Genomic DNA, 26,672 nt, shown 5'->3' on the forward strand with positions numbered 1-26,672 from the left:
TAACTTGCTCGTTGTGGTCAGTTAATGAGCTGAAGCAGCTGTCAAAAGAGGAAGTGTGGGATTTTAGGTTCAAGGCAGTCAGTTTCCCACACTGGGGGAAACAGACTCCCTCCAACCAGGCGTGTTGCAGCCAGCAGCCTGTGGCAGGTGCCAAGGTGCGCTCCACGGGGGAGAGCCCTCACCCACGCAGGAGGCCACCGCGTCACATAGGGCAACCCCTGCCCTCCACCACCCCCCGCCAAGCCAGAGGACAGACCGACACGAAACCGCAGCCCCAGTCCGAGGAACCACCCACCTACCCTGCACAACCCCTCAGACCAACACCTGCCAGTTGGGTGGTGTGTGGACACCCTCGGAGGACGAAGAGCATGACCAGCACCAGCAGCCTCGCAGTCCACGCCGTCCGCCGCAGAGACGTGGATCCCCCCAACACGGTGTTGTTGCACGCCCACCTGCACAGCAGGAGGGAGGGCTACCGCAGAGAGAGACGCGTCGCAGAGGGCACTACCCTCGCCACAGGGTCCACAGACCGAGGCGCAGCTCCCCGGACCTCTCCGAGCAGCAGTGCACAGGGAGGCGCAGATTCGCTCGACATGTAGTCGTGGAGATCTGCAGCCTCTTTCATGCCGAGCTGCTCCTGGCTGGCCCCAGCACCAACTGCTTACCTGTCGCTGGCAAAGTCACCACTGCCCTCCACACCTTCTCCTCCGCATCCTTCCAGGGTGCAGCCGGCTACACCGCCGATGTCTCTCAGTCGTCTGCGCGGACGAGCCCTGCAAATACACCTGCACCTACTCTGCAGTAACACGATGGGTGGCATCAGTGGTGGGTCCTCATAGTGATACCCAGGAGCGGGCATTATTGGACACAACGGACAGGATTCGCGGAGACATGGCAGTGGTGGTGTCAATATAATGTGTGCTGTTTGTTGCTCTGAAATTCAATATGGGTAACACCCATGACAAACCCTCAGACACCCTTGTGCACCCCCTTCATGCTGACGAGACGTTTGCCTTACGCTGCCTACTGCACATATGTGATGCATGCCCTGTGGCTGCAGCGCAGGTGGTGGCAGGTTGAGTGAGGCTGGCCGTGAGGGAGATGCACGAGAGGGTGAGTATGGGATGGAGCCATGAGATTGTATGAGGATTGGGTCGCGTGTTAGTGGCAGGATGAGTACTGGCGAGGTGAGTAGGTGGAGGTAAGATGAGGATGGGGTGTGAGTGGGTATGAAGGGTGATGTGACAGAATAGTGTTGGCGGTGCCGAAGGAGATGTGGGGTGGGGGCAGTGTTGTGGTAGACGGAGTGTAGGGGAAAGACTTCGTGTTCTCACTGTGGCTGACCTACTGCGGTCATTGCAGCGCCTCCTGCACTGTATGCAGGTGGGCCATATGTTGGTGGCGCAGGTGACCCCCTCTGCCACCTCGAGCCAGGCCTTCTTGGTGGCAGAGGCAGGCCGCTTCCTCCCGCCCGCTGGGGGGAAGATCTGTGTCCTCCCCCTCCTCCTCACCCCATCTGATGATACCTGGGGTGAGGCATCATTAAACTGGGAGCAGCCTTCCCCCTGGGCTGCTCCATGCTGCAATTTGTTCTATTGGTTGCAGCATCTGTCAGTGGAGGACTGCCCCTTTAACTACAGAGCCTCCAGCTGACAGATCGTACTGCGCATGCGCAGCCCGACCGACGCGCAGGCCAGCGCCGTGGACCCCGGAGGAGCAGGTAATTGATTCCTATTAGTGTGTTGCCTGCTACGATCGCGTGGGCAACCCACTAATTTCGCCGTTCGCGTTTCCGACGCTCCCGGAGGACCACCCGCTGGGAACCCGCAGGCCTGGTAAATTCGAGCCCCTAGTCTCAGCAGCTTTTTTGGGGGGAGAGTTCCAGATTTCGCCAACCTTTTGTGTGAAGAAGTGCTTTCTGACATCACCCCTGAACAGCCTAGCTCTAATTTTAAGGTTCTGCCCCCTTGTTCTGGACTCCCCCACCAGAGGAAATAGTTTCTCTCCATCTACCCTATCAAATCCTTTTATCATCTTAAACACCTCAGTTAGATAGAATCATAGAATCATAGAAATTATAGAATATGATGACCTCACACTTTCCCACATTGAATTCCACCTGTCACAGTTTTGCCCACTCTCTTAATCTATTAATGTCCCGTTGCAACTTTCTACTCCCATTTACAATACCGACTGCGCCACTAACTTAGATATACAGCTCTCTATTCCTTCATCCAAGTCATTTATAAGTATAGTGAAAAGCTGAGGCCTCAGTACAGATCCCTGGGGGACACCATTAGTCACATCCTGCCAATTTGGGTACATACCCAGTATCCCTACTCTCTGTCTCCTACCTATTAACCAATTCCATGCACCCTCATTTGTGTTAACAAATACATCTCTCTCTGCAGATCCCCAATACTATTTCCATTGTTTTGCTACAAGTTGTCAACCCTCATTGCTGTCGTATAGCATTGATTATGGGCTCACAGCAACAGAGGTTTTTATTTTAAAACAAGTATATAAGATCATGAAGGGTCTAGACAGAGTAGATAGAGAGAAACTGTTCCAATTGGCAGAAGGGTCAAGAACCAGAGGACATAGATTTAAGGTGATTGGCAAAAGAACCAAAGGTGACATGAGGAAAAACTCTTTTACACAGCAAGTGGTTAGGATCTGGAATGCACTGCTCAAGAGGGTGGTGGAGGCAGATTCAATCTTGGCCTTCAAAAGGGAACTGGTTAAGTGCTTGAATGGAAAAAAATTTGCAGAGCTACAGGGATAGGGCAGGGGAGTGGGACTAGCTGGATTGCTCTTGCACAGAGCCGGCGTGGACTCGATGGGCCGAATGGCCTCCTTCTGTGCTGTAACCTTTCTATCATTCTATGACTATGTTCTTCTGAAATTAATCTGATTGCTAACAGTCAGGTTGGGTGCAGTATTGGGGGCATGAGGGGTGGCGGCAGGGGCAGAGTATGTACCTCGACCCTATCGGTTCACTGGAGGGTGTTAGGGCATCCCATTACTGCCGGTCTAGTGGTAAATGACCATGCTCTTTGGTGACCTTAACTGTTTAACCACAGCAGAAATAGTAGGTTAAGTAGGCACTTGGTTAATCCCTGGTGTTCCAGGTGCTGGGGGAAGGGTTGGATAATGTCTCTATTCTCTTGCGAATATAGGGACCCTGACTCCATACGTTAGTCTTCAGTTTCACTGATACAGTAAAATAGCATATAAAATAGCAAAAATAGCGAGCATTTGCACAGCTTCCCAACAGGATATAAGCTTACCTCTGCAGTTATGCATGTGAGGCATTCCAGATCTCACTTAGATTTCAAAAGTAAATTTTAGAAGAGCAGAAACAAGTTGCTTCACCAAATGGAATGGCAATTTTCACACACCTCCTAGTTAGTTACAGCTCAGCATTGGAAGAGGCTTGGTAGTACAGCGCTTTGCCATCCTCCTGCAAACAGGGAAGGATATACATAGAATCATAGAATGATACAGCACAGAAGGAGGCCATTCGGTCCATCATGCCTCTGCCGGCTCGTTGAAAGAGCTATCCAATTAGTCCCACTTCCCTGCTCTTTCCCCATAGTCCTGCAAATTTTTCCACTTCAAGTATTTATCCAATTCCCTTTTGAAAGTTACTATTGAATCTGCTTCCACCACCCTTTCAGGCAGTGCATTCCAGATCACAACAACTCACTGCGTAAAAAAAACGTTTTTCCTCGTGTCACCATGTCGCCTCTGTTAATACACAAAAGTTAAAACACAGAAATAGGCCATTCAGCCCAAGCAAGTGGCGATGTTTACATAAGCAAATAGTTACTTACATTTATCCATCCAGTTCCCGTATCCCTTTATCCTTTTTTCCTTCATCCCCCTATCCAGTCTAATCTTGAATATTTTATGGTGCAGAACCATAGGAGGGGCAAAATACAAATACAACTAAAGCAAGGCACAGTGGATTCCTTATTGAAGTATCATGTGTGTATGTTATTAAATACTTACCTTCAGCCTGATGAAATGATTGAGAAGTTAGATGACAGTGTGTTTGCAAAGTGGCATGAAAAACTTCAGCGGGATGAAAAAAGAACAACAATTGGGATACTGAGCAATTTGTTTTTGGGAGCCATATTGTGAAAAAGTGACAGGGTCTTTCACCAAGGAGTTGAATCTGGACCGTTTAAAAAAAAAAAGTTGTCTTTTCAGTAAAGCCTGCATATAACAACAATAAATATGTCATCTACATCAGTGAACTCGAGTGCAGTATCATCAACACAGAAAAAATGTAGGCCACAAATTTATACAGGCTACGTGAATGAGACTGTCAAAATAATACAGGTGGGACGAGGTGGTGGAGAGGTTAAGACGATGGATGGCTAATTCATTGTGCTCTGTATGTGCAAGTTCGAATCCCACCCTTGTCACTTTCTTGAAATACTGCATGCCTCATGGTCATGTGTCCCCACGCGCCCAAAACGAGCATGAAGTCAGTGGCCTGTTTGTGAGGGGTGAGGCCTGAGCCATTTTGAGGCCCTGGCTTCATTAGCATGCCATCAGCGAGTTGTGGTCACCCGCTGCAGCTCGCCAGTTCTGGGAAGAGTCAGAAATCACCTGGCTTCCATGCTGAGCCAGCTGGCAACTCGACAGGGTGATCCCACGTAGGTGATCCCAGGGAAGGGCCTTGAATGGGCAGGCAGTGGTGTTTTTATCTGTGGCCCAGGAGGAGCATCCCTGCTCCTTCGGACCCACCAAAAAAAAATTGAAAGTTTGCTGGACCGCCTTCTGAGAGACCTCTAGCAGTCCCTTTAAGGACCATTCGTTAGGCCACTCAATGCCTGACACAACTTGGCAGAGCATGTGTGATACTTATTCTGATCACGTGTACCTGAAAATTGTAATCAGAGTCCTACAGCTGGCATAGGACCCTGATTTGCCTGAAAATTGCAAGAGGTGGGCCTTGGGTGTCCTACGGGCATCTGAGGTACCACATCTCCCTCCCCATAAATTTCAATTGCGAGTCACCCATTTTTCAGACGAGAAACGGGCGACGGTAGTTGAAAATTCCCCTGAATGTTTTTTTGTTTGAAGGAGAAATTTTATTCAGAATAATGTCTGGTGAAACCTGTTACAAAAAGGCATCTTAACTAGAAAAGAAGAATTTTTAGAAATAGAAAAAAGCTATTAGACCCAGCAAGCTTGTCTCTTTCTAATAGGACAGCTGCAACTACCTGCCTTCTCCCTATGGAAATGCACCATAATTGCTTGTATAACCCAATTACACTGTTCACTTCAATGGTTTTTCCGTAATAAATTATTCCACAAATCTATTACCCTGTATGTAAAAATTGTTCCTCCTTACTTCTTACAACTACTAATTTCCTAATCTTTAACTTGTGTCACCTGGTATTTGGACCTTTTTCAACAGTGAACAATTTGGCTGTGTCAACAATAAGTTACACTCCTCACATATTAGAAAACATCTCAGATATACTTAGGGAGGTGGTAAAGGTGGGTACTATGTAAGAAAGAGAAAGGAAAATTCATTGGTTTTGTCAGTGCCGATATAATCTTGAAACTTTAATTAGGTTGCCTCATATCTCCTCCTTTACCAAAGAAGACCAGCCAGCTTTCTTAATCTTTTCTCTTAACATAAATTCCAGATATCTGGAATCATTATTATTGCTTTGCCTCTGTACCGGCACACTTTAATCACTTGTGAAAATACAGCATTCGACAATTACAATGTTTCATTTTATCCTGTTATGATTGAATATGGGATCAGCTAACACATTTCATCTACTGCATAGACTACACTCGACCATCTTATTGAACAAATAGTAGAACTAGTAATAGCTTATCACTATAAGTTAAGTGCGGTTTCTATGGCGATACACAAATAAACTAAAATTGCTCAATGTCAGAATCAGCGGGGGCTTGCAACCTTTTGTGCATTTGTGAAACTATTCTTCACACAGTATATCTTATAAATTTTACAATTCCAAAATGAATATTGCATTAGTTGCCTGAAAATGTAAGAATTGGTTATGTATTCAATATTAACATCTCTGATAAAGCTTAGAAAAGCAACAAAACAGAACTGTATGAACACTTTAAAGATTGACAGCTTTTATATAATGGAGTTGAAAAGATCACATTTTATTCCTCTAGAACCTTACAGCACTTTACAGTAAATACCAAGCAAATCGCTTTGATTTAGCGTGCTATTAAACACTTTGTGTGGACTAAAAGAAAAAGAAAGAAAGATTTGCATTTATACAGCACCTTTCATAACCTCAGGATGTCACAAACTGCTTTACAGCCAATGAATTACTTTTGAAATGTAGTCACGATTGTAATGTAGGTAATGCGGCAGCCAATTTGTACACATCAAGGTCCCACAAACAGCAATCTGATAATGACCAGATAATCTGTTTTAGTGATGTTGGTTGAGGGATAAATATTGGCCAGGACACCAGGGAGAACTCCCCTGCTCTTCTTCAAAATGGTGCCGTGGGATCTTTTACATCTGAGAGGGCTGATATGGCCTCGGTTTAACGTCTCATCCGAAAGACGGCGCCTCCACATTGCAATTTCAACAGCAGTCACACTACATGTGACCAATAGCAATGAAAGGACCAGATTAAGAGAAAAAATCACAACAAAAATCATCTTTCAGTATCATACCGTATTATTCTTTATATTGGTTCTTTAACAGTTATTTAACCCGAACTGATTCCTTTCCATTTACACCTAAACCACTGACCCTTGTTGCTTCAAAAACCTGTATCCCTTAAATAGTGTTGGTACAATAATTGGTAGGATTGTAAGTTTACTACAGAAATCTCAAAGGTTACAGATCCTATGAATTTGTAACCTACACATTTCTCTTTCCATCTTCCTGTCTCTTCTATATTCCCCTCAGCTTCCTTTTACATTTCTTCATGTCTTCTCTGAGCCTCTTGTGTTTTATTTTTAATTCCCCAAAGTCTTCTGTGAGTTTCTCAGCATTTTGGCTCCTAATATATTATTATCTCTGTGTCTCTCTTCTTCCCTTTCCTCCATGGTGCTTTCAGGTTTCTGATTCCAGACTTCACAGAAGGTAAATATCTAGTCCCAAGTGCTATGCTGTTCCTATCATCTGTGGCATAAGTGCAGGCAGTGTGGAAAACTTTTATCTGTTGTCAGTGATTCACAGCAGCAGCCTCCTTTCAAATGTCTTCATGTTTTCTAGCCTGACTGTAGAGATGAAAATGATTCTATTAGTTGCAGTGTGTAGCACATCCATTCATTTCCTTTTATAATCTTGCTTACGACTGTTCTAGGATTATGTTTAAAAAAAAATCTTTGTGATGAAATTGCATCCCTGATGTTATTTGTTAATTGATATAAATGTCAATAGGAAACTGTTCCCAAAATGTATTTACCTCGGACAACAAAAGGAGCCAGCCGAACTGAATTCTAACTGTCCTTGGCTATTTATAGAATGACAGCCATGATTTGACAAAACTCCTGTGTCAAGAAGAACAATATCCTGACCAGTGTAAAAAAAAACACTTGCATTAAATACTCTCTTATCACAACTCTCAGAAACACCTTAAAACAATTCAAAAAGGTGAGTAAATAGATTTGAGGTACAGATCAACCATGATCTAATTGAACAGTGCAACAGGCTTGAGGGGCTGAATGACCCACTCCTGTTCCCGTGTTCCTAATACAATGCATTACATTGAAGGTCTAGTGACTATTGTTAATATAGACGAGTGTGGCAACCATTTTGCATACAGCAAGATCCCACAGGCAGCAATGAGAGGAATCTTTTTTTTTTCTGGGGATAGTGCTTTAGAAAGGAATGTTGGCCAGAGCACCAGCAGAACTTCCGGCTGTTTTCCCAGTAGTGTCGTGAGATTTTTACATCATCCTGAAGTGATGGAATAATCAGACAGGACTTTGATTTAATGTCTCATCTAAAGGACAGCACTTCTGACAAAACAGAAGTTTGTCAGTACTGCAAGTCCTGGAGTGGGGCTTGAGAGTGCTAACGGCTAAGCCAAGCTGACAAATAATATCAATTGCAGAAATGGATTGAACATGTTTTATTTCAGATCTTTATACAAATGCTCTTTTAGAATTTATCTGCTACATTTTCTGATGGTCAGTTGTGTCAAAGGATCCCTTTTTTGCTTACCTATATAATAAAGAGTTACAATCATGCATTGTTTGAAAGGGTTTTATCCGGCATACAATAAATGTGCATAATCCTCCTGTATTGTTAAGGGCATACAATCTCCATCCACAACTATTTAGAACTTGAAATAGAACACAATGGAGTAGAAGTTCATTATGGCCCATTTTGGATGCAAAACCAATGGCGTTCAGACAGCAGCATGGGAGAGTTGAAGTAAGAGATGTGGAGGTATCACCCTGTTCAAGTGGAGGAAAGGGTTTAGGGTTGTGCATGCAAGTAATTGCTGGTAAGGGAGATGGGTAGCCATACTGTAAGATCCTGAGTCAGTGTCCCCCTTAACCAGAGTGAATTATGAGGAGTTAGTTGCACAACTGTTATGTTTAGAGGGTGAAGAGTGTGCCGGTGCCCAGATTGAAAGGGAAAGGGAAGAGTTTCTGGTTTGTTACATTGCCTGCCCTGGTCGGGGCATTGAACTTTATGTGGCATAGATCTGTAGTCCTGAGGGTGAGAAAGCTGGCACTCAGTGTCATCTCTGTCCACATGGCACATGTGACATTTTTGGCACGTTCCCTGCCATGGACACCAAACAATCGGTGTCTCCTGAGCACAGTTTCCTCCAGGAGGGTTTGCAGGTCCATTTCTTAGAAATTGTGGTTGCTTCTTTTCTACCTCTGTGCCATACCCTGGTCCCTTGTATCACTGCCTGTGCCAGCGGCTGCTGTGTTAGACATTCTTGAAAAGTGGCACAGAAACATTCATGAGATACTTGGATAAGCTAGCAGAAAATCAACTGAGTGAGTCAATCATTGTTCCTTACGTACCTACTGTTGCACACTAATTTCCATGCACCCCAGCAGATTACTTCCATTTTACACGAGCTTTACACCAACCTCTACTCCAATGGATATGCAAATTCTTGTGTAAATACCTCTCCAGACCATCGATGGGGGTGGTCTTTTTCCATTGGCATAAAAGTGGTGCAACTAACTGTATGGAAATTCAGGGCATGGGATTCTTAACAGAATGCAAGAGATCTAGAGAACAAATACTCTGATCTTTTAAAGCTGGGATTTCAGGTAAAAAAGGCCAGGTTTAAAAAGCAGCAATTGAGGTTCTAGGTTTTATACATTGTGGCACTGAATATAAAACCAAGAAAGTGAGGTTGATTATGTACAAGACATTATTTAGGCCACAGCTGGGGTACCACGTACAGTTCTGGGCACCCCATTATACAAAGAATATTAAGAGTCATGGAAAGGATTCATTAGAATCGTACTAGAATGAGAGATTAAAGTTATGAAGAAGGGCTTGAAAAAATTTTGGTGGAACAGATAAAGTTAAAAGGGGGCTGTAAAAAATTTGAGAGGGTAAATAATGAAAAATTGTTTGCACTAGTTGGAAAATTGTAAACAAGGGGGCTTAGACTGAGGAATTATCATTAGCAGAATGATGAGGGAATTAGAAGAAACTATTTCATTCAGAGGGTTAATAGACCGTGGAATGCTTTATCACAGGGGGCATTGAGGAAGAAACTATAAAATTATTCAAAAGGGGATTGGATAAATACTTGAAATGGAAGAATATGAAACAATATAGGGAAATGGCAGGAAAATAGGATTGAAGCAGATAGCTCCAATTAGAGAGCCAGCACCATCACAGATACAATGGGCCAAATGGCATCTGTTTGTGCTATAATTTCTATGATCCTTTCGGTGTGTATTTCAATTGTTTCATAAGTAGCCAGAAAGTGAGCCAGGCCCCAATTAATGAAACAGCCTTAATACTTGCTTCCATTTATTTCCATTGTTTCATTAATCTTTTTATTGCTGCCCTGATGGCTTTCTCCTCACTTTAATTATTTCTTTCCTCTCACTGTTGCTCTTTAATCATAACTTACATGATAAGTTTGTTGTTTCAGAACTCTATAACTTTCTTACAGGGAGTTGTTCATGTATCCCACATGCCTGCTTTTTTTAGTCTATAATAAGTCTGCTTATGATAGTGCCAGAATTTTCCATGGCAACAAGCAACCAAAAACCAATACTTAATGAATCTTTGCAGTCACTGTCTGTGCTCCCCACTGAACATGAGTGTGCTAATTGCAGTAATGTATAAAATAGTAAGACAGAGGTGCTGTTTTACACTGATAATACGGCAGGAATGGAATACCACAAAGAAGAGCAAACTGCCCATAAAGGTAAAAGAAGCACCAAGACTATAAACTAACAAGATAAATTTCAGTATTGAAGATTAAGTAGGAGATCCCATGGTTTAATTATCAGTACACTGATACAGAGAGTCAGATTGGAAACGCTAGATCAAAACAAGAAAAACCATCTGTATCCTGAAGCTATATCTTATCAGCAAATACTTTACTATGTTATTTTAAAGTAGCAAATGTATCCCGATTTTACATTTGCTTCCTCCTTGCATACTGTGCTGTCCTGTTTTGAATGAGTTTAAACATTGAACCAGGCTTCCAGCTCAGATATGTATTCATTAGCGTGATTGACTCCACATGCAGCTTTCCCCTTCACTGTAGTAGTCAATTAATTACCATGGTAATCCAATTAAAAATAATTAGGCACATCATGTACATTATTTGCTAACAATTCAGAACAAAAATTAAGAATGCCCCACCACCTGTGTCATAGACAAATTGTCAGTAGTGCCAAAACTTTACTTTGCTATAAGGAATTATTTGGATCTTGTATAACATAAACAATTCATTGAAGAGAAAAGTTTTGTCTAGTCCTTTTATATATTGTCAGGCATATCTAAATTAATGAGTGGGCAAGTGTAAAATATAAGTTTTGTCAAGTTAATTTGGGCCCGGTTTGTATGAGGGTCTTATACTCTTAATACTCAATCATTATTGCCAATCTCTGTGAGATTGTAGAATTGGGGCTGTGACATGGAGTAAGCAAGCCTTATGGAGAGCAATGGCCTTTTGGTTTTGATCTGTACTGAATTCAGGAGGAAAATATTATTTATTTCTATAGCCTGGGTACAGTATTCAATCTCTAGCAACTGTGAAAAGAAAGGCCAAGCTATTTTGAAAATTCCCACTTTTGTGTCACATTTTCCACTGACCAACATTGCTCGTCTGCCCCAGGATAGTTCAGACAAAAGAATATTTGAGGATTTGATTGGTTTTTAACTGAAGAGAGCTTGGTGCTCTTGTACAAGAGTGTTTGGTGGACTGATCTGATCTTCTGAGCAGTAAAATTAGCACACCAATTCTCAAACTCCTGTCCAATTACGTCTATAATATGCCTTTGAACTGAGAAGTTAACAATGTTGTAAGAGATTGTGGCATTAGCAAAAAGAATATCATTTTAATGGCATCTACCAGATTGCTGACAGAGACAAGAAGCAAGCTGGGATCAGCCATCCTTTATGAGGGACTCCTGTGTAGGTGTTGCAACAAAAAGGCAGATGTCTATTCATCATGTCTGCACCCTGTCATAATTTAATTCAACAGTTCATCAGACGCACTACAGGATTCCAACTTTATCATCAGTTGGGGTATTATACCCTACTGAATTCTTCAGAAATATCACAGGGAACTGCTGTGCTGGACATTGAACTAATGTCTCCGTTTCTGCAGCATGAAACCAAGAGCATCTCAAGTTAACCAAAGACAAATTAATAACCAGGTAGCAGTAGTAACAGTTGAGATGGAGCTGCAGTGACTCATTTGTTATAATTCCACAAGGTTTAGCAGTTAGGATACTGCTCATTTAGCAGCCAGGGCCTGACTATGATTCCTTTCTGTGAATAGAAATTAATTGAGTCTATGCTTCTGGTATGGAGCCTTGCTCAACAGGAGTGTAGAACGGAGAACCTGGCTCAAAGGTCAGCATGCCAAATTCATGTTAGTTGCAACACATCAGACTTTACAGAAAGCACACTGATTTAAGATTTTCAGACCTCCAGTCCTCTAGAAATGGGGAGTAAAATTAACTCTTGGGTAGTGTACTTACAATTAACCTCCCTAGTGCTAGTATCATGTACCAGGTCAGGTGTAACACAGGAACATGCAAAGTTTCTCCACCCTGCTTCAACAATGTTCCTCAGCCCCAGCCTCAGAAGAGCATCCTGACATCACCACTGTGACATTTTTCCACTTTCCAAATAGGAACATAGGAACAGCAGTAGGCCATTTAGCCCCTCAAGCCTGTTCCACCATTCAATGAGATAATGGCTGATCTGTGACCTAACTCCATTAGCCCTAATGGCCTTAGTCCCATATCCCTTAATACCTTTAGTTAACAAAAATCGATGAATCTCAGATTGAAAATTAACAATTGAGCTAGCATCAACTGCCATTTGCGGAAGAGAGTTCCAAACTTCTACCACCCTTTGTGTGTAGAAGTGTTTCCTAAATTAACTCCTGAAAGCCCTGGCTCTAATTTTTAGGCTATGTCCCTAATCCTAGACTCCCCAACCGGCGGAAATTGATTCTCTCTCTCTACCCTATCAGTTCCCCTTAATATCTTTGATCAAATTGATCAAATCACCCCTTAATCTTCTAAATTTCAGGGAATACAACCCTAGTTTGTGTAATCTCTCCTCATAATTTAACCCTTGGAGTCCAGGTATCATTCTAGTAAATCTACGCTGCACTCCCTCCAAGGCCAATATATCCTTCTTAAGGTGTGATCCTTGTAGCTTGTCTGAGTAGGATTCCTAATTCAGTGTCATTTCTTTATGACTTTCGAGTGGTATCTTCAATTAATAACAGTGATTATTATTCATTAATAGTGTTTAAAATTCCATACTTAAGAAAAGACATACTTGCTCTCGAGGCAGTACAAAGAAGGTTCACTCGGCTAATCCCAGGGATGAGGGGGTGGACATATGAGGAGAGGTTGAGTAGATTGGGACTCTACTCATTGGAGTTCAGAAGAATGAGAGGCGATCTTATTGAAACATATAAGATTGTGAAGGGGCTTGATCGGGTGGATGCGGTAAGGATGTTCCCAAGGATGGGTGAAACTAGAACGAGGGGGCATAATCTTAGAATAAGGGGCTGCTCTTTCAAAACTGAGATGAGGAGAAATTGCTTCACTCAGAGGGTAGTAGGTCTGTGGAATTTGCTGCCCCAGGAAGCTGTGGAAGCTACATCATTAAATAAATTTAAAACAGAAATAGACAGTTTCCTAGAAGTAAAGGGAATTAGGGGTTACGGGGAGCGGGCAGGAAATTGGACATGAAGCTGAGTTCGGATCGGTCAAGGCCCTGTGGGTGGCGGAGCGGGCCCAGGGGCTGAGTGGCCGGGTCCTGTTCCTACTTCTGGTGTTATTTAGATTTGAGGTTAGGATCAGATCAGCCATGACCTTATTGAATGGCGGAGCAGGCTCGAGGGGCCGATTGGCCTACTCCTGCTCCTATTTCTTATGTTCTTATGTTCTTAAAATTGTAAGTTTTCAATTTATCCCATTGTAATCTAGATATTTGCTGCTGAATCTGGATGTTCAAAATATGCCCAGATCTTTCTACTGTATACCATCCATGGAAATATAAATTACATTTAAAACACCATTGTGAATATTAAGTAAAATCTGAGAGCTGTATGAGACCATAGATTTTTTTCTTAAACCCAGCTGCATTCCAGTCAAAATAATGAGTGAGTCAGTTTTACAGTACAATGATCCAATTCTTTTCCTATTGCAGTAGGAACAGGTGGCTGGTTCCTGAGAGTAAATATAATGCATCAATATCATCATCGCAGAGCAAATATTGACATAATGGCTCTGTCTGTGATTGCTTATGCAAAGAAAGGAAACATTACTGCTTCAGAGTACAATAATACAGCAGACATAGACTTTTCAGTGCCAGAATCATTTCTTGGAATCAAAGATTGATCAGGAAGCTGGTTTCTTGATTACATTTAAAATATTCTATGATTTGTTATTCCACCATTTTATCATAGTTCAAGATGAGTGCCAAAACATCTCTTTGAGACAATGGGGTAGAAATTCCAATTGGATAGGTGGATGAAGGAAAAGGGGATGAAGGGATATGGGACCGGGATAGGTAAATGTGTTTAGAACTATTTGTCCGTGATGAGGGTAAATGCCATAAAGGACTGGTTAGGCTGAATGGCCTGTATCCATGTTGTGACTTCTGTGTATTTCTGTGCAGTAAGATCAATAGCCATTTTCTGGCAAAAGCTTAACCTGCAAAAGAATTTTATCTCTTTGCGGTTGAAATCACAATTGTGTGATATAAGAAATAAACGTGTTTAACGTACTAGTCTAAAAGTCCCCATTTAAAGTAAATAATGGAGAAAGGATTTTCATATAAACATGTTAATGTACTTACTACTGGTATTGCAGAGTGGAATTTCAACCCCTTTATATTACATTTACTTTAAATGGGTTAAATTTTAGAGAAGGGAATTTCAGCTGAAGGTGTTAAGCATTCATATGCTAGAGTTCCACAGTGTCATTTCAAATGTTGCTGATTCTCTTATTAAATACAGCAGGCTACTTTTGGTATGTTAATACTGTCTAACAGTGATATTTGACCTGAACCAAATCAAATTAGTCTGTTCAAGACTTAATTTAGAATCGTCACAATCTATTTGTGTAGCGATTTGATCAACAAATTATTGTGCTATGATAAGATGGGTGAGGAATGGGATCACAAATGACCAAGGAAGTTATGTGAGAATTTGATCTTGTACCTAAACCTTATTTTCAATTACAGGGAATGTAAATGGATATGTAGATAGATTTTTTTTAAGATCAGAATTTGAATCAATCACAAATAATCTCTCAACTTCATTGTAATTATTTTCTTACATAGTAAAACATAATTACTATACTTACTATGTTATATGTCTGGAATGAATCACTGCATCTAGGGTGCACCATTATTCCATGAACTGTATGCTACACTGAACAGAGTAATTGTATTTTAACCTATTTGCTTCTCATTTCCTGGTTTATTTAATATCTTTTACCATCAATAGTCTTGCTAAGATTTAATGGACTTCTTACCTTCCCATGGATTTAATTATGATGAAAGTTTCAAATGACCTTGGTTTCTTACTTCACCAATGAATTCAACTCAGTGAAATCAAAGATGACAGTTTAGTATTATGAACTGATTCAGCCTTTAGAATAAAACGTTTTTGGAGAGTTTAAAAATTGCAATCTTCATACAGAAACATTTATTTAAAGCTCGATACTTTTCAAATACTCCACTTGTTTTTGTTCACCTTATTTATAAAGTGAACTGTGACAAACTTTAATGGCAAGCCTATGGAGTTTAAAACACGGTTAATCATTCTTATCGCAAAGTACAGTTTACATCTGCAAGGCATGAGTGTATAGTAACTTAGTGTTTTGAAATTAAAAGCCATTCTAAAGCAGATATGAGATTGAAGAACTAGCTCAGAACAAACATGCATTTTATTGAAGCTTATTTACATTTTTTCAATAGTGATGTGTGTGGAATTCAATTTCCTGCAACAGTTTTGTTGTGAATTCATGATGTTACATTTCTTTGAAAGTGTTATGATGTTATTGGTACTCTAGAGGTATACAGTATCAGTATGAACATTTATATGAATTGGACAGTCAGATCACACTTGTTCAAAATGCTTTATTAAAGTTGCACTAATTGAAACTCTTAAGATTTGAAATTGCACAAAAAATATGTACTTTACCTGAATGAAATTAAGGGAATATTCACACTGTTTTGTCAGGTTTATGATTTTAAGGAAGAATCATGGACAATTTCCAATATAAAGTCAGCATCCTAACGCGGAGCTTTACCTTATTGCCCTGACAATAAAGCTGATTACCACATTGCACACTAAACTGACCCTGGATAACCTTGCTTCACAGAATGCTGTGACTGCAGTCTCTCCAGACATGATAAACAGAACACACTCGGATGATTGACATTTTTCTTTTATAAAACCTAATCCCAAAATGTTCATACTTTGCTATCGTTTGTGAGGTTTAATCCAACACTTCCGGGACATGCAAAAGTGCGAAAGATTCGACTTTCCAAAACGGAGAAGTTAATTTCTCTCACAGTTTTACGTGGTAAAAATGGACATCTGAGTGAGAAAGAAGTAATCTTATAGGAATCAGTACCTGAAACTAGGAAACTCTTCAAAAGACATACTTTCCTTTTTAACAAATTACAATATTGATATTTGAAAATTGAATGTTCCTGTGCCCTATTGATCATATTTGGGTAGCACTGTCTGCTTGGGCAGATAACTACAGACAGGGACAATTAGAGTCATCAGTTCCTCCAGAAATGGACAATTCTTTAAAGGATAAGGCTTTTTAATTAAATGACTATTGAACATTTATTTTAAACACACATTATATAGTGCTTCTTAAATTGTTCCTGGCTGCTAAAAAAGCAAACAAGTGGAAAAAAATTCCACAATCCATATTCCCAGCAGACAACCACAATCTCAGGGAGTATGGTTTGCAGAATTGAGGCTATGCTATACTCCCTTACTTTTGGAGGATGATATTGTGGAATTTACCCTAAAATTTACACTCTGTAGTAGATCTAGATACAGGGTCTGAATGTTAATATTGATTACACAGTAGCTTAGTGGTTATAGTACTGGATTAGCAACTATTAGAAGTCATGAGGGCAAATCCCATCATGGCAGCTTGTGAAAGTGAATTCAATAAATCTGGTAATTTGTGGGCTAACATGTTGTTAAAACTCCAACTGGTTCACAAATGTCCTTCAGAGAAAGAAACCTGCTACCCCTACCTTGTCTAGCTTACATGTTACTCCAGCCCCACATTATGTGCTTGATTCTTAATTAGGGCAAAGAAGGATGCGCAATAATGCCTGCCAGTGTTGCTCACATTCCAAGAACAAATAAAAAATGCTATTAATAAAGTATTTAAAGCATTTCAGCTGTTTTATGAAGTTCAACACAGACATCGGCCATGACTCAGTTGTAGCACTCTCACATCTGAATTAGCAGGTTATTGGTTCAAGATCTGCTCCAGAGCCTTGAGCACAATCTAGGCTGATACTTGAGTGCAGTACTGAGGGAATGCTGCACTGTCGGTGAAGCCATCTTTTGGATGAGATTATCTGTCCTCTCAGGTAGACATAAAAGAGTCCATGATGCTATTAATAGAAGAGCAGGAGAGTTCTCCCAGTGTCCTTGCCAACATCTATCCCTCAAAAAATATCACTGAGATAGAATGTGGATATCTCAATGCTGTTACTAACACCAATTTTTAGTGGTAAGAGAGCATGGTTAACAATTTCTGCCTTGTCCTACATTGCAACCATTCTAAGTTCCAGGGCTTCCAATGGAACCAACCAAACACTATTAAAATGGGGCTTCTCACTGGGCTACAGTTATGCTGCCGCCAGTGTAAACTCTAAGCGGTATGAAGTGGCTTCTTGGAAGCGATCTGGCACTGCTTACCTTTAGTGCGTTTAGGCAACAGATCAGGACCTGACATATGTGTTATGTTGCCATATTCACATTGATGCACACACAAAACTACTTTAATTCGATGCAGACCTGCAATGTAATGATGCAATTTCTCAGCAGTTCCCAATTTGATCACAATATCTGATTAATAACACCATTTGAGGTGTCCAACTTGTGAAAAATTAGACAAAAGTTCAGGGTTCCATAAAGTGGAATTAATAAATAAAATAAATAAAGATGTAATCAACAGATAAAACAGATAGAAACATATTAAAAATAATACTCTACATATTGCCATTTCAGGTGCAAACACATAAGTTTATTTATCAGCACAAACTTACAGGGGTGGAGATTGGTTTAGCTCCGTTTTTGGGCCTGAAATAGACATGCTTTGGAGCATGCGCCGGAAACCAAAGACCCGAAGCTTGTCCCAAATTGGGCCTCGGGCCTCATCAGCATATTTCCAGTGAGCTGCAGACGTCATTTGGGCATCCAGAGGCCACTCGATGGTTTGAAAATGACCAATTTGGACTGGTCTGCCATTTAAGGTTGGGCTGCTGATGACCTGGAAACCCGTGCTCAGTCCTAACAAATTTCTGGGAGATGTCTTGAAACGGGCGTTAAGCACCTCATTAACATATGCAAAGAACCTAATACCTATTTTAGGCGGCTGCCAGGGATGCCTGAATATCACCCAAGCCAATATGACGTTGCATGTATTTCAGGTGCCCTTGGAGCGTGAGACTTGTGGAAATTGGTGCTTTTTGCCTCCCGAGAAACAGACACAGCAGGGTCCGGTTTCTACCCCATATTTACAAGCTAAGAAAATGGTTAAATTCATAGGAATCAGGCAAAATATTGGTTTATACAAGAAATAGGAAAGTTAAAACAAAAAAGACCACACTAACTGAATGATGGTACCAGATTACTTGTTATGAATTTCAATGAATCTCTTGTTGAAAGATTCAGTTTATATACATGCACACACCTTATGTAATACAATATAACTAACAAACACTTGTGCTGTGCATCCCTTAGGTATTCCTCCTGCCACTGGCACTGGTACCTTACTCATCACTATGCTGGATGTGAACGACAACCCACCCTCTGTTTATCCAACCGTAGCAAAGTTCTGCGAGGATTCAAAAGATCTCAATGTAGCTCTCTTGGGGGCGACAGACAAAGATCTCCACCCAAATGCAGATCCATTCAAATTTCAGTTGGGCAAGCAACCTGGAATTGAAAAAACCTGGAAGGTCACTCAAGTAAACAGTAAGAGACTTTTGTTTGGTTTTTGAACAAACTGTTATGAAATATGTCAGTAAGATGGTGTGATGTTCCAATCCTCTGATGATGTGTACTACTGAGTAATCGGATGTAAGTTGGTCTCTGCAATTCTTGACACACTTTCTTATTTTGCTAACACCTTCGTAAAGAGATGTAGAGCAGAGGCCTTGCAGTTCCCCACAAAGATGGAGGAAAATCAATTATCTAGTGACCCTCAGACACTCACCTTCAGTCCCTAGCAGTCTGGTCAAGCACAGGTGACCTATTTAATTTTTAGGCCCAGCAATAATTCTTGGCACTGAAAGATGATCAGACCTAGCATAAAGAGACAAGAAATGTTGTTAAATTACATTTCTCTAACACTTACATAAAACCTCCGCCATCATTATCAAAATGACAAAGGGCACTTTTGGTTCTCTCTCCTCAAACATGAAGAACTTTTCCAAACTGCCCTCAAGGCAGTGGTCATTCAGGTGATACAGCATGGTGGTGGGGAATGGAGTATTTTTTTCTTTTCTGCCCAGTATAAATAGCACAAAGTGTACTATTACCTAGGCCATTGGTCAGATACAATGGGCCCGATTTTAGCACCCGCTACCGGGTGCGTTCTTGGCGGGGGGGCCCCGAAAATCCCGAAATCCAAGTGCGGGACCGGATCGCGCCTCGATCCCGCCCACTTACGGGTTCCCCGATGACGCGCCGGTGTGCGCGCGCAGCCCCCGCTGGTGGGAATCCCGCAGGCAATTAAAGCCAGCAGGATGCCACTTGAGAGTATTTACTTTGCTTGTTCAGGTCATTAACTGACCTGATTAAGGGACTGTGTGTGATTTTGGGGAAACATGGGACTGTTTCACACACTGGGGGAAACACTCCCAGTTGAAATGGACGTGTTGCAGCTGTCAGCCTGTGGCAGCTGCAAAGGTCCATTTGACAGGTGGGGGGGGGGGGGGAGACACTCAGCCATTGCAGGAGGCCACTCTGTCACTTGGGACAAAGTTTGGCCTCCACCACCCTCCTCCTGATGGTCGAAGTCACCAACCTGCACACTTACCCCGGGGTCCGGAGACATGTACCTACCTTGCGGACCCCCTCAGATGTACATCTTGCGGATGGGGGCCGCCGTTGCTGCAGTCATGACCTCCTCGGAGGGCGAACAGCATCACCAGCCTCACCAGCCTCGCCATCTACGCCGTCCACCTCTGACATGTGGAGCTCCACAACAGAGTGCTGTGACACATCCACCTGTACAGCAGGAGGGAGGGCTACCGCAGAGAGAGATGCGTCGCAGAGGGCACTACCCTCGCCACACGTTCCATAGACCGAGGCTCAGCCTCCTGGACCTCTCTGAGCAGCAGTGCACACGGAGGCTCAGAGTCAGTCGACATGTAGCCGTGGACATCTGCAGCCTCTTTCATGCCGAGCTGCTCCTGGCTGGCCCGTGCACCATCTTCCTACCTGTCGCTGTCAAAGTCACCACTGCCCTCCCGAACTTCTGCTCCGCAGCCTTCCAGGCTGCAACCGGGGACATCCCCGATGTCTCCCAGTCGTCTGTGCAGAAGAGCCCTGCAAATACACCTACACCCACTCTGCAGTGACACACTGGGTGGTATCAGTGGTGGGTCCTCATAGGGATACCCAGGAGCCAGCATTATTGCACAAACCTGACAGGATTCGCGAAGACATGGCAGTAGTGGTGCCAATATAATGTGTGATGTGAGTTGTTCTTTAATTCAATAGAAGTAAGAACCATGACAAACCCTCAAACACCCTTGTGCATCCCCATCATGCTCACGACACGTTTGCCTTACGCTGCCTACTGCACATATGTGATGCATGCCCAGTGGCTGCAGCACAGGTGGTGGCAGGTTGAGTGAGGCTGGCCATGAGAGAGATGCACGAGAGGGTGAGTATGGGATAGAGCCATGAGATTGTATGAGGATTGGGTTGCGTGGTAGTGGCGGGGTGAGTACTGGCGAGGTGAGTAGTTGCAGGTAAGATGAGGATGAAGTTTGAGTGGGTATGAGGAGTGATGTGACAGAGTAGTGTTGGCGGTGCCGAAGGAGATGTGGGGTGGGGGCAGTGTTGTGGCAGACGGAGTGTAGGGAAAAGACTACGTGTTCTCACTGTGGCTGACCTACTGAGGTCATTGGAGTGCCACCTGCACTGTATGCAGGTGGGCGATATGTTGGTGGCACTGGTGACCTCCTCTGCCACCTTGAGCCAGGCCTTCTTGGTGGCAGAGGCAGTCCGCTTCCTCCCGCCCGCCGGGTGGAAGATCTCTGTCCTCGCCCTCCTCCTCACCCCATCTAATGATACCTGGGGTGAGGCATCATTAAACTGGGAGCAGCCTTCCCCCTGGGCTGCTCCATGCTGTAATATTTGCTGTTTGTGGCAGCATCTGTCAGTGGAGGACTGCCCCTTTAAATAGAGCGCCTCCAGCTGACAGATCTTACTGCGCATGCGCAGCCCGCCCGACGCGCAGATCAGCAGCGGGGAACCCGGAGGAGCAGGTAAGTGGATCCAATTAGTGTGTTGCCTGCTACGATCGCGCGGGCAACCCACTAATTTCACCGGGCGCGTTGAAAACGCGCCCGCTGGCCCACCCGCCGAGAACCTGCACCCCTGGTAAAATCGGGCCCAATGCATCAGTATATTGCTCCCCCTATGTTGTGATGACAATAAACTCAGTAAAACACTCTGTTGTGAAATTCTATTTCCAATATGGATTTTCAGAGTGAAATTGTCAAAAGAAAGCCAAATCCTGACAATGGTGACTAGCCGGCCAAAAAATTGCTTTACCAGAAATAACATTATGCTTGATTGGACTTTTTATAAACAGTAGATAAAAATAGCAAATTTGAAAAACTTTGCATTATAACTCAAACAAAAGACATGATAAACAGTGAACAAAAACCTTGCACAAAACTGCTCAGAATTCTAAAATAATAGTGATGTTTCTAGGTGAATTGAAGTAGATTATTATGTAGGTTGGTTCTTATTTAACACTGAACAGTAAAAAATGAATAATTAATCATGTTATGCTTAAATCAGGGAGTAAATGGGAAGTAGTTTGGTATATCAAGATTTTTGCCGGATTGGATCAAATATGTGTTTATGTGGAGTTGACTAAATTGCCAGTTGATGACCAATCAGCACCAATCTTCCCAAGCTGGGAAGCAGCAGAGCTTCACTAAGGGAAACAAGGCAAAGAAATATATTGGCCACATGAGAAAAAAAGTGAGGAAATAATGTAAATTGATTCCTGTTTTAGTGGCAAAAAACAGTTTTTAATCTCATTTTTGCACTTTTTTGTTTAATAAGGATTGAAGGCATTAACAAGTTACTTTGGGGTAAATAGATCAACATTTGTATTTTGTGTCGGATTTCATCATTTGTGGAAGGAAGGAACGGAAAGAAGAAACAACACATATTGTCTGGAAATTCGATCGCGCTTGAAAACGGGCACGTAAGGCCCAAAGCTGCTCGAGGTCGGTTACCTCTGTCATCTAAAGTGTCCTTAATGGAAGCTCAGCAGCCTTCCACCTGCCTAGCAATAGCCACTCGGGATATACCTCATAGGAGCACTTGGATAGGGAATCAAGCATAGAAGAGAGACACTAGGAGGTTGCACAGGGTGATTTTTAATTATTCCTGTTAATTATTATACACATATGGAACAGAGTTGTTGGAGTCTTTTTTTTCTGGATTCGGAGTTGGTGTTAATATTTAAAGTCAAGCGAGAACAAGACCCATAAAGCTGGACTGAAGGAAGGCAATCGTATGGTGGTGATAAGGATTGCGGGAATGTTGATGTTTTGGGGATGGGAGAGATGGTTGGTTGAGTTGCTTTCTCAGAGCTCTGGCAGCTAGGGGCAATGGTGGTTGATGCTGCTCCAGCTCTTCCTCCTCCATGCTGCTCTTCCTGCTCCTCCTCCTTCTGCACTTCTTGCTCCCCAAATGGTGCTAAGGGCCAGTCCAGTATCACAAAGCTATGCAGCACACAGCCACAAATCAGGTTAGGGCTGCCACACGGTCTAGGCACAGAAGCATTGCCTAAGACACAGACGGTTTAGTCAATGATATTTCTGGTGGCAGAAGGGCTCTCGTTGTAGGCGAGCTCTGCATCTATGCCCGATGATAGCCTCCTTGATGAAGCGCAGGTACCTGACACATTGCTTCTCTGTGAAGTTGAGGTATGAGAAGTGCTCTCTGAAGACCTGCTGTGGGCATGGTCTGCTGAGCAGTGCCCTCCTTCTCCTCCCTCTTCCAGCTGCTCCTGCTCCCTCCTGTCCTCTTCACTGGTCTATATTGGACCTTTAGGTGCTCATTTTATGCTAGTAAAACGGGCTCAGCATGATCGAATTTCTAGGCCACATTCTCTTAACAAGGCACAAATGTAAATTTATAACTGTATAACGGATAATCTGGTTCTCGTTTGCTAACACTAAAGGTGTTGGGGGGGGTAATTTTGACTTTAGACAATAGTGTAAAACATGTGACACGTCAAACCTGGAAATAAAGCCGGGTTGCAGTCGTGACCCAAAAAACAGCTGTTTCTTGATGTTACTGCACCAAAAAAAGACAGAGTTTCATTTGTAAAAATCAAGACTTCATTGGTGTCTGTCCTTGTGTTCTTTTGTTTCAGGGGACATGATAGTATACTTGGTAAACACATTGCCCTTCACCTCTGGTATTCAAGTTTGAATTCCAGTTTGAAAGTGCAAGAAATTAATTTGAACTGTCTCAACACAGTTTGTACTCCATGTGAGTCAATCTAAATACAAATTAGCATTAATTTTGGTAGCCTCGTTCAGACAGTCCATAAGGAAAGTGAAGAAATTGGCAGTGCTGCTGCAAAGAATCTTTCAGATCCTGAGAACAAGACACATTGTGAAATTATGTGTTGTGAAATTGCAAATTCCTTTACAAGCATTTTGTTAATCATAGCTCATAGAGGAAATCTTCTTCCTTTATTGGGACATAATAAAGGGAGCATTTATATAATAACAACATTTATATAGCACCTTTAACATACTATGTCCCAAAAATGTCCCAAGGCACTTCCTAGGAGCGTTATCAGACAAAATTTGACACCTAGCTGCATAAAAAGATATTAGGACAGGTGATCAAAAGCTTGGTCAAAGAGGTAGGTTTTAAGGAGAGACTCAAAGGAGGAGAGAGGTGGAGAGGCAGAGAGGTTTAGGGAGGGAATTCCAATGCTTAGGGCCTAGGCGGCTGATGGCATGGCCCCCAGTGATGGAGTGATGAAAATTGGGGACGCGCAGGAGGCCAGAATTGGAGGAGCACAGAGATCTCGGAGTGGTTACACCGATAGGGAGGGTTGATCTTAATGTAACACACGTAATGTAGAAAAACATTCCAAGGCACTTTGCGGTGAGTGAGGAAAACAGATGCTGAGCCAAAGAAGGGAAGATTTGAAGGGATGACAAAAGTCTGGTCAAAAAGGTAGGGTTTTAAGGAGGGTCTTTAAGGGAGAGAGGAAGGTGGAGAGATGGAAGAGTTTAAGGATGCGATTCCAAGACTGGGACATAAAGTGAAAAAGTGTTCCATTTACCAGCATTGATATTTCTCACCCTGATGAACAAAGAAAATTTACACTTATATATGAGGAAAAAAAATTCACATTTTTGTTTTGTTCTTTTAGGCACCCATGCTCAACTCAGCCTCCTGCATACGCTGAAAAGAGCAAACTACAATTTGCAAATTGTAGTGACAGATGGCGGAAAGCCCCCACTGACCAACAGTACAGATGTCCTAGTGCAAGTCTGCTCCTGCAAGAAGAACAAAATGGACTGCAGCACAGCCAACTATCTCCACATCAGCATCACGCTCCTCCTTGTCTCTATCATCACATTGTTCTGTGAGTTTTCTTAAATAGTTTTTTTCTCATGGTGATTTCTATTAAATGGCATCATTTAATTTTCTTTCCACTTATTTAGTTGCATTTCAGATGCGCTATGTGTCAGTTCTATGTACGAATCAAACATAATGTAACACAGTTTATGAACTCTGGAGACGTTCCTTATGAATTGGCTCCAACATCTTGGATGTCATCCTCCTAAAAGTTTATCTCTGTGATATGTCAGTTAAATTATGGTAGTTATTAATTTTTAATATGAATGGGTAAATGTGACATTTTATAGGTCAGGAATGGTATAAATTGTATAACAAGGCATGTATATATTTCAAAATATACATCAAATCTCTAGAGAGAGAACATTCTAGGCTAGAAATTACTGTTGGTGATATTTGATGAATTCTTAATGCATTCATATGACATTCCTCGATCTGCTGGAAGCGTTAGCCCATTTTATTTTAAACAAGCTGAAGCCTCTGTTTTAAAAAAAAAGTGGACAGAGAAATGTAATATGGACACATTAAATGTTCATTCACTTGTATTCTAATTGTAGATCCTAGGCTCAGGTTGTAATGTATGTTGGGTTCCATAGGTCCAAATTGGAAATCAGAGAACACAATTCTAGCTTGAATTTTTTAACAAGTGATTTTTCTTTTAATCTTGAACTTTATTTTGTTTTAGTTTGTCTCCAGTTTTCTGTTTTTCCGATCTACGAAAACTATATCTTCAATACTCAGAGGTCATTGCTTTGTTGAATTCTAAGTTCTGGTGTCAAGCCAAAACTGACAAACATAGCCATTGGCAAAGGCTTGTTATATGTTTGAGAGGACTTTTAAAGTTTAAAAAGACAAAACAGCATCTGTTTTTGAGCAATTAAGGTTAATAACAATCAAAATCTTATACCCATCAATACTGTTCTAACCCATGCCTGGAATTTCCCTGAGGGTTCTGCGGTGGAAGATCAATGAAGCTTCGAAGAAGTAGCATAAGCGGCTGAAAAGCTCCATTCACACTTTTTCTGCAGGGCTTCATGCCAATCTTCTGCTGAAGTTACGGTGGGACTTCAAGAGAACTCGGTAGAAATTCTCCCCCCTTGTGTCAGTAATATTGTATTTGTATGTCTGTGCGTCTGTAATACTGTAGTGAGCATGTAATGTTGCTGATTAGTCTAAACTAACCACATAACACTATTGACCCTCAAATCCCCACAAGAACACATAATGCGGCTAGCCATTTTTTCCTACTTTATATTTGCAGATATCTATTTTTTTAATTATAAGAACATAAGAACATAAGAAATAGGAGCAGGAGTAGGCCAATTGGCCCTTCGAGCCTGCTCCGCCATTTAATAAGATCATGGCTGATATACCAGTATAAATGGTATGCAATAACAAACCATTTCATGATTGCTATGCAGCAAAATTTGTATTTTTTCTCCCAATATTGGATGCCAATTTTTTTTGTAGCCATATGACATATCTATGCACACACAAAAGTTCTGCCCCTGCTCAGGCAATCATATTGCAATTTCTCTCAGTAAAAAATTTGGATAGTTGGACACGGTGCAGAAAATAAGTCCCTGCATACATTGCATATTCAAAAAAAAAACTTAAATTAGCATAACAAAAATTCCTCACAGACACCTTTCGTATCCAAGGGGAGAAATCTGCAAGCTATTTTTTAAAACCTGTTTCATTTATTGAGCTTTATACTGTATTAAGGCTGACTCTGAACTCTTGATTGAAAACTTCCAAAGGGAAAAGTCAGAGGCTCTAGTGTGATATTAGCTTGTCCACTCCTCTCCTGACTGTTTTAATAATAGTTCTTTAACAATATTTCTATCAGGAAGATGAAAATTGCAATTC

The 26,672-nt window shown here is 42.0% G+C and overlaps 1 protein-coding gene across 1 annotated transcript in view; it reads left to right on the top strand.

Annotated features, from left to right (window-relative positions):
* The window catches only part of cdh13 (cadherin 13, H-cadherin (heart)), a 768,401-nt gene that overhangs the window by 726,486 nt on the left and 15,243 nt on the right, over positions 1–26,672 (top strand). Inside the window, exons 12-13 of the mRNA XM_067998100.1 lie at positions 18,681–18,914; positions 24,595–24,810. Coding sequence (XP_067854201.1) covers positions 18,681–18,914; positions 24,595–24,810 — 450 coding nt within the window. The remainder of the gene's footprint in view (positions 1–18,680; positions 18,915–24,594; positions 24,811–26,672) is intronic.

Source organism: Heptranchias perlo, chromosome 16, assembly GCF_035084215.1.
Source record: "Heptranchias perlo isolate sHepPer1 chromosome 16, sHepPer1.hap1, whole genome shotgun sequence".
Classification (NCBI taxonomy): domain Eukaryota; kingdom Metazoa; phylum Chordata; class Chondrichthyes; order Hexanchiformes; family Hexanchidae; genus Heptranchias; species Heptranchias perlo.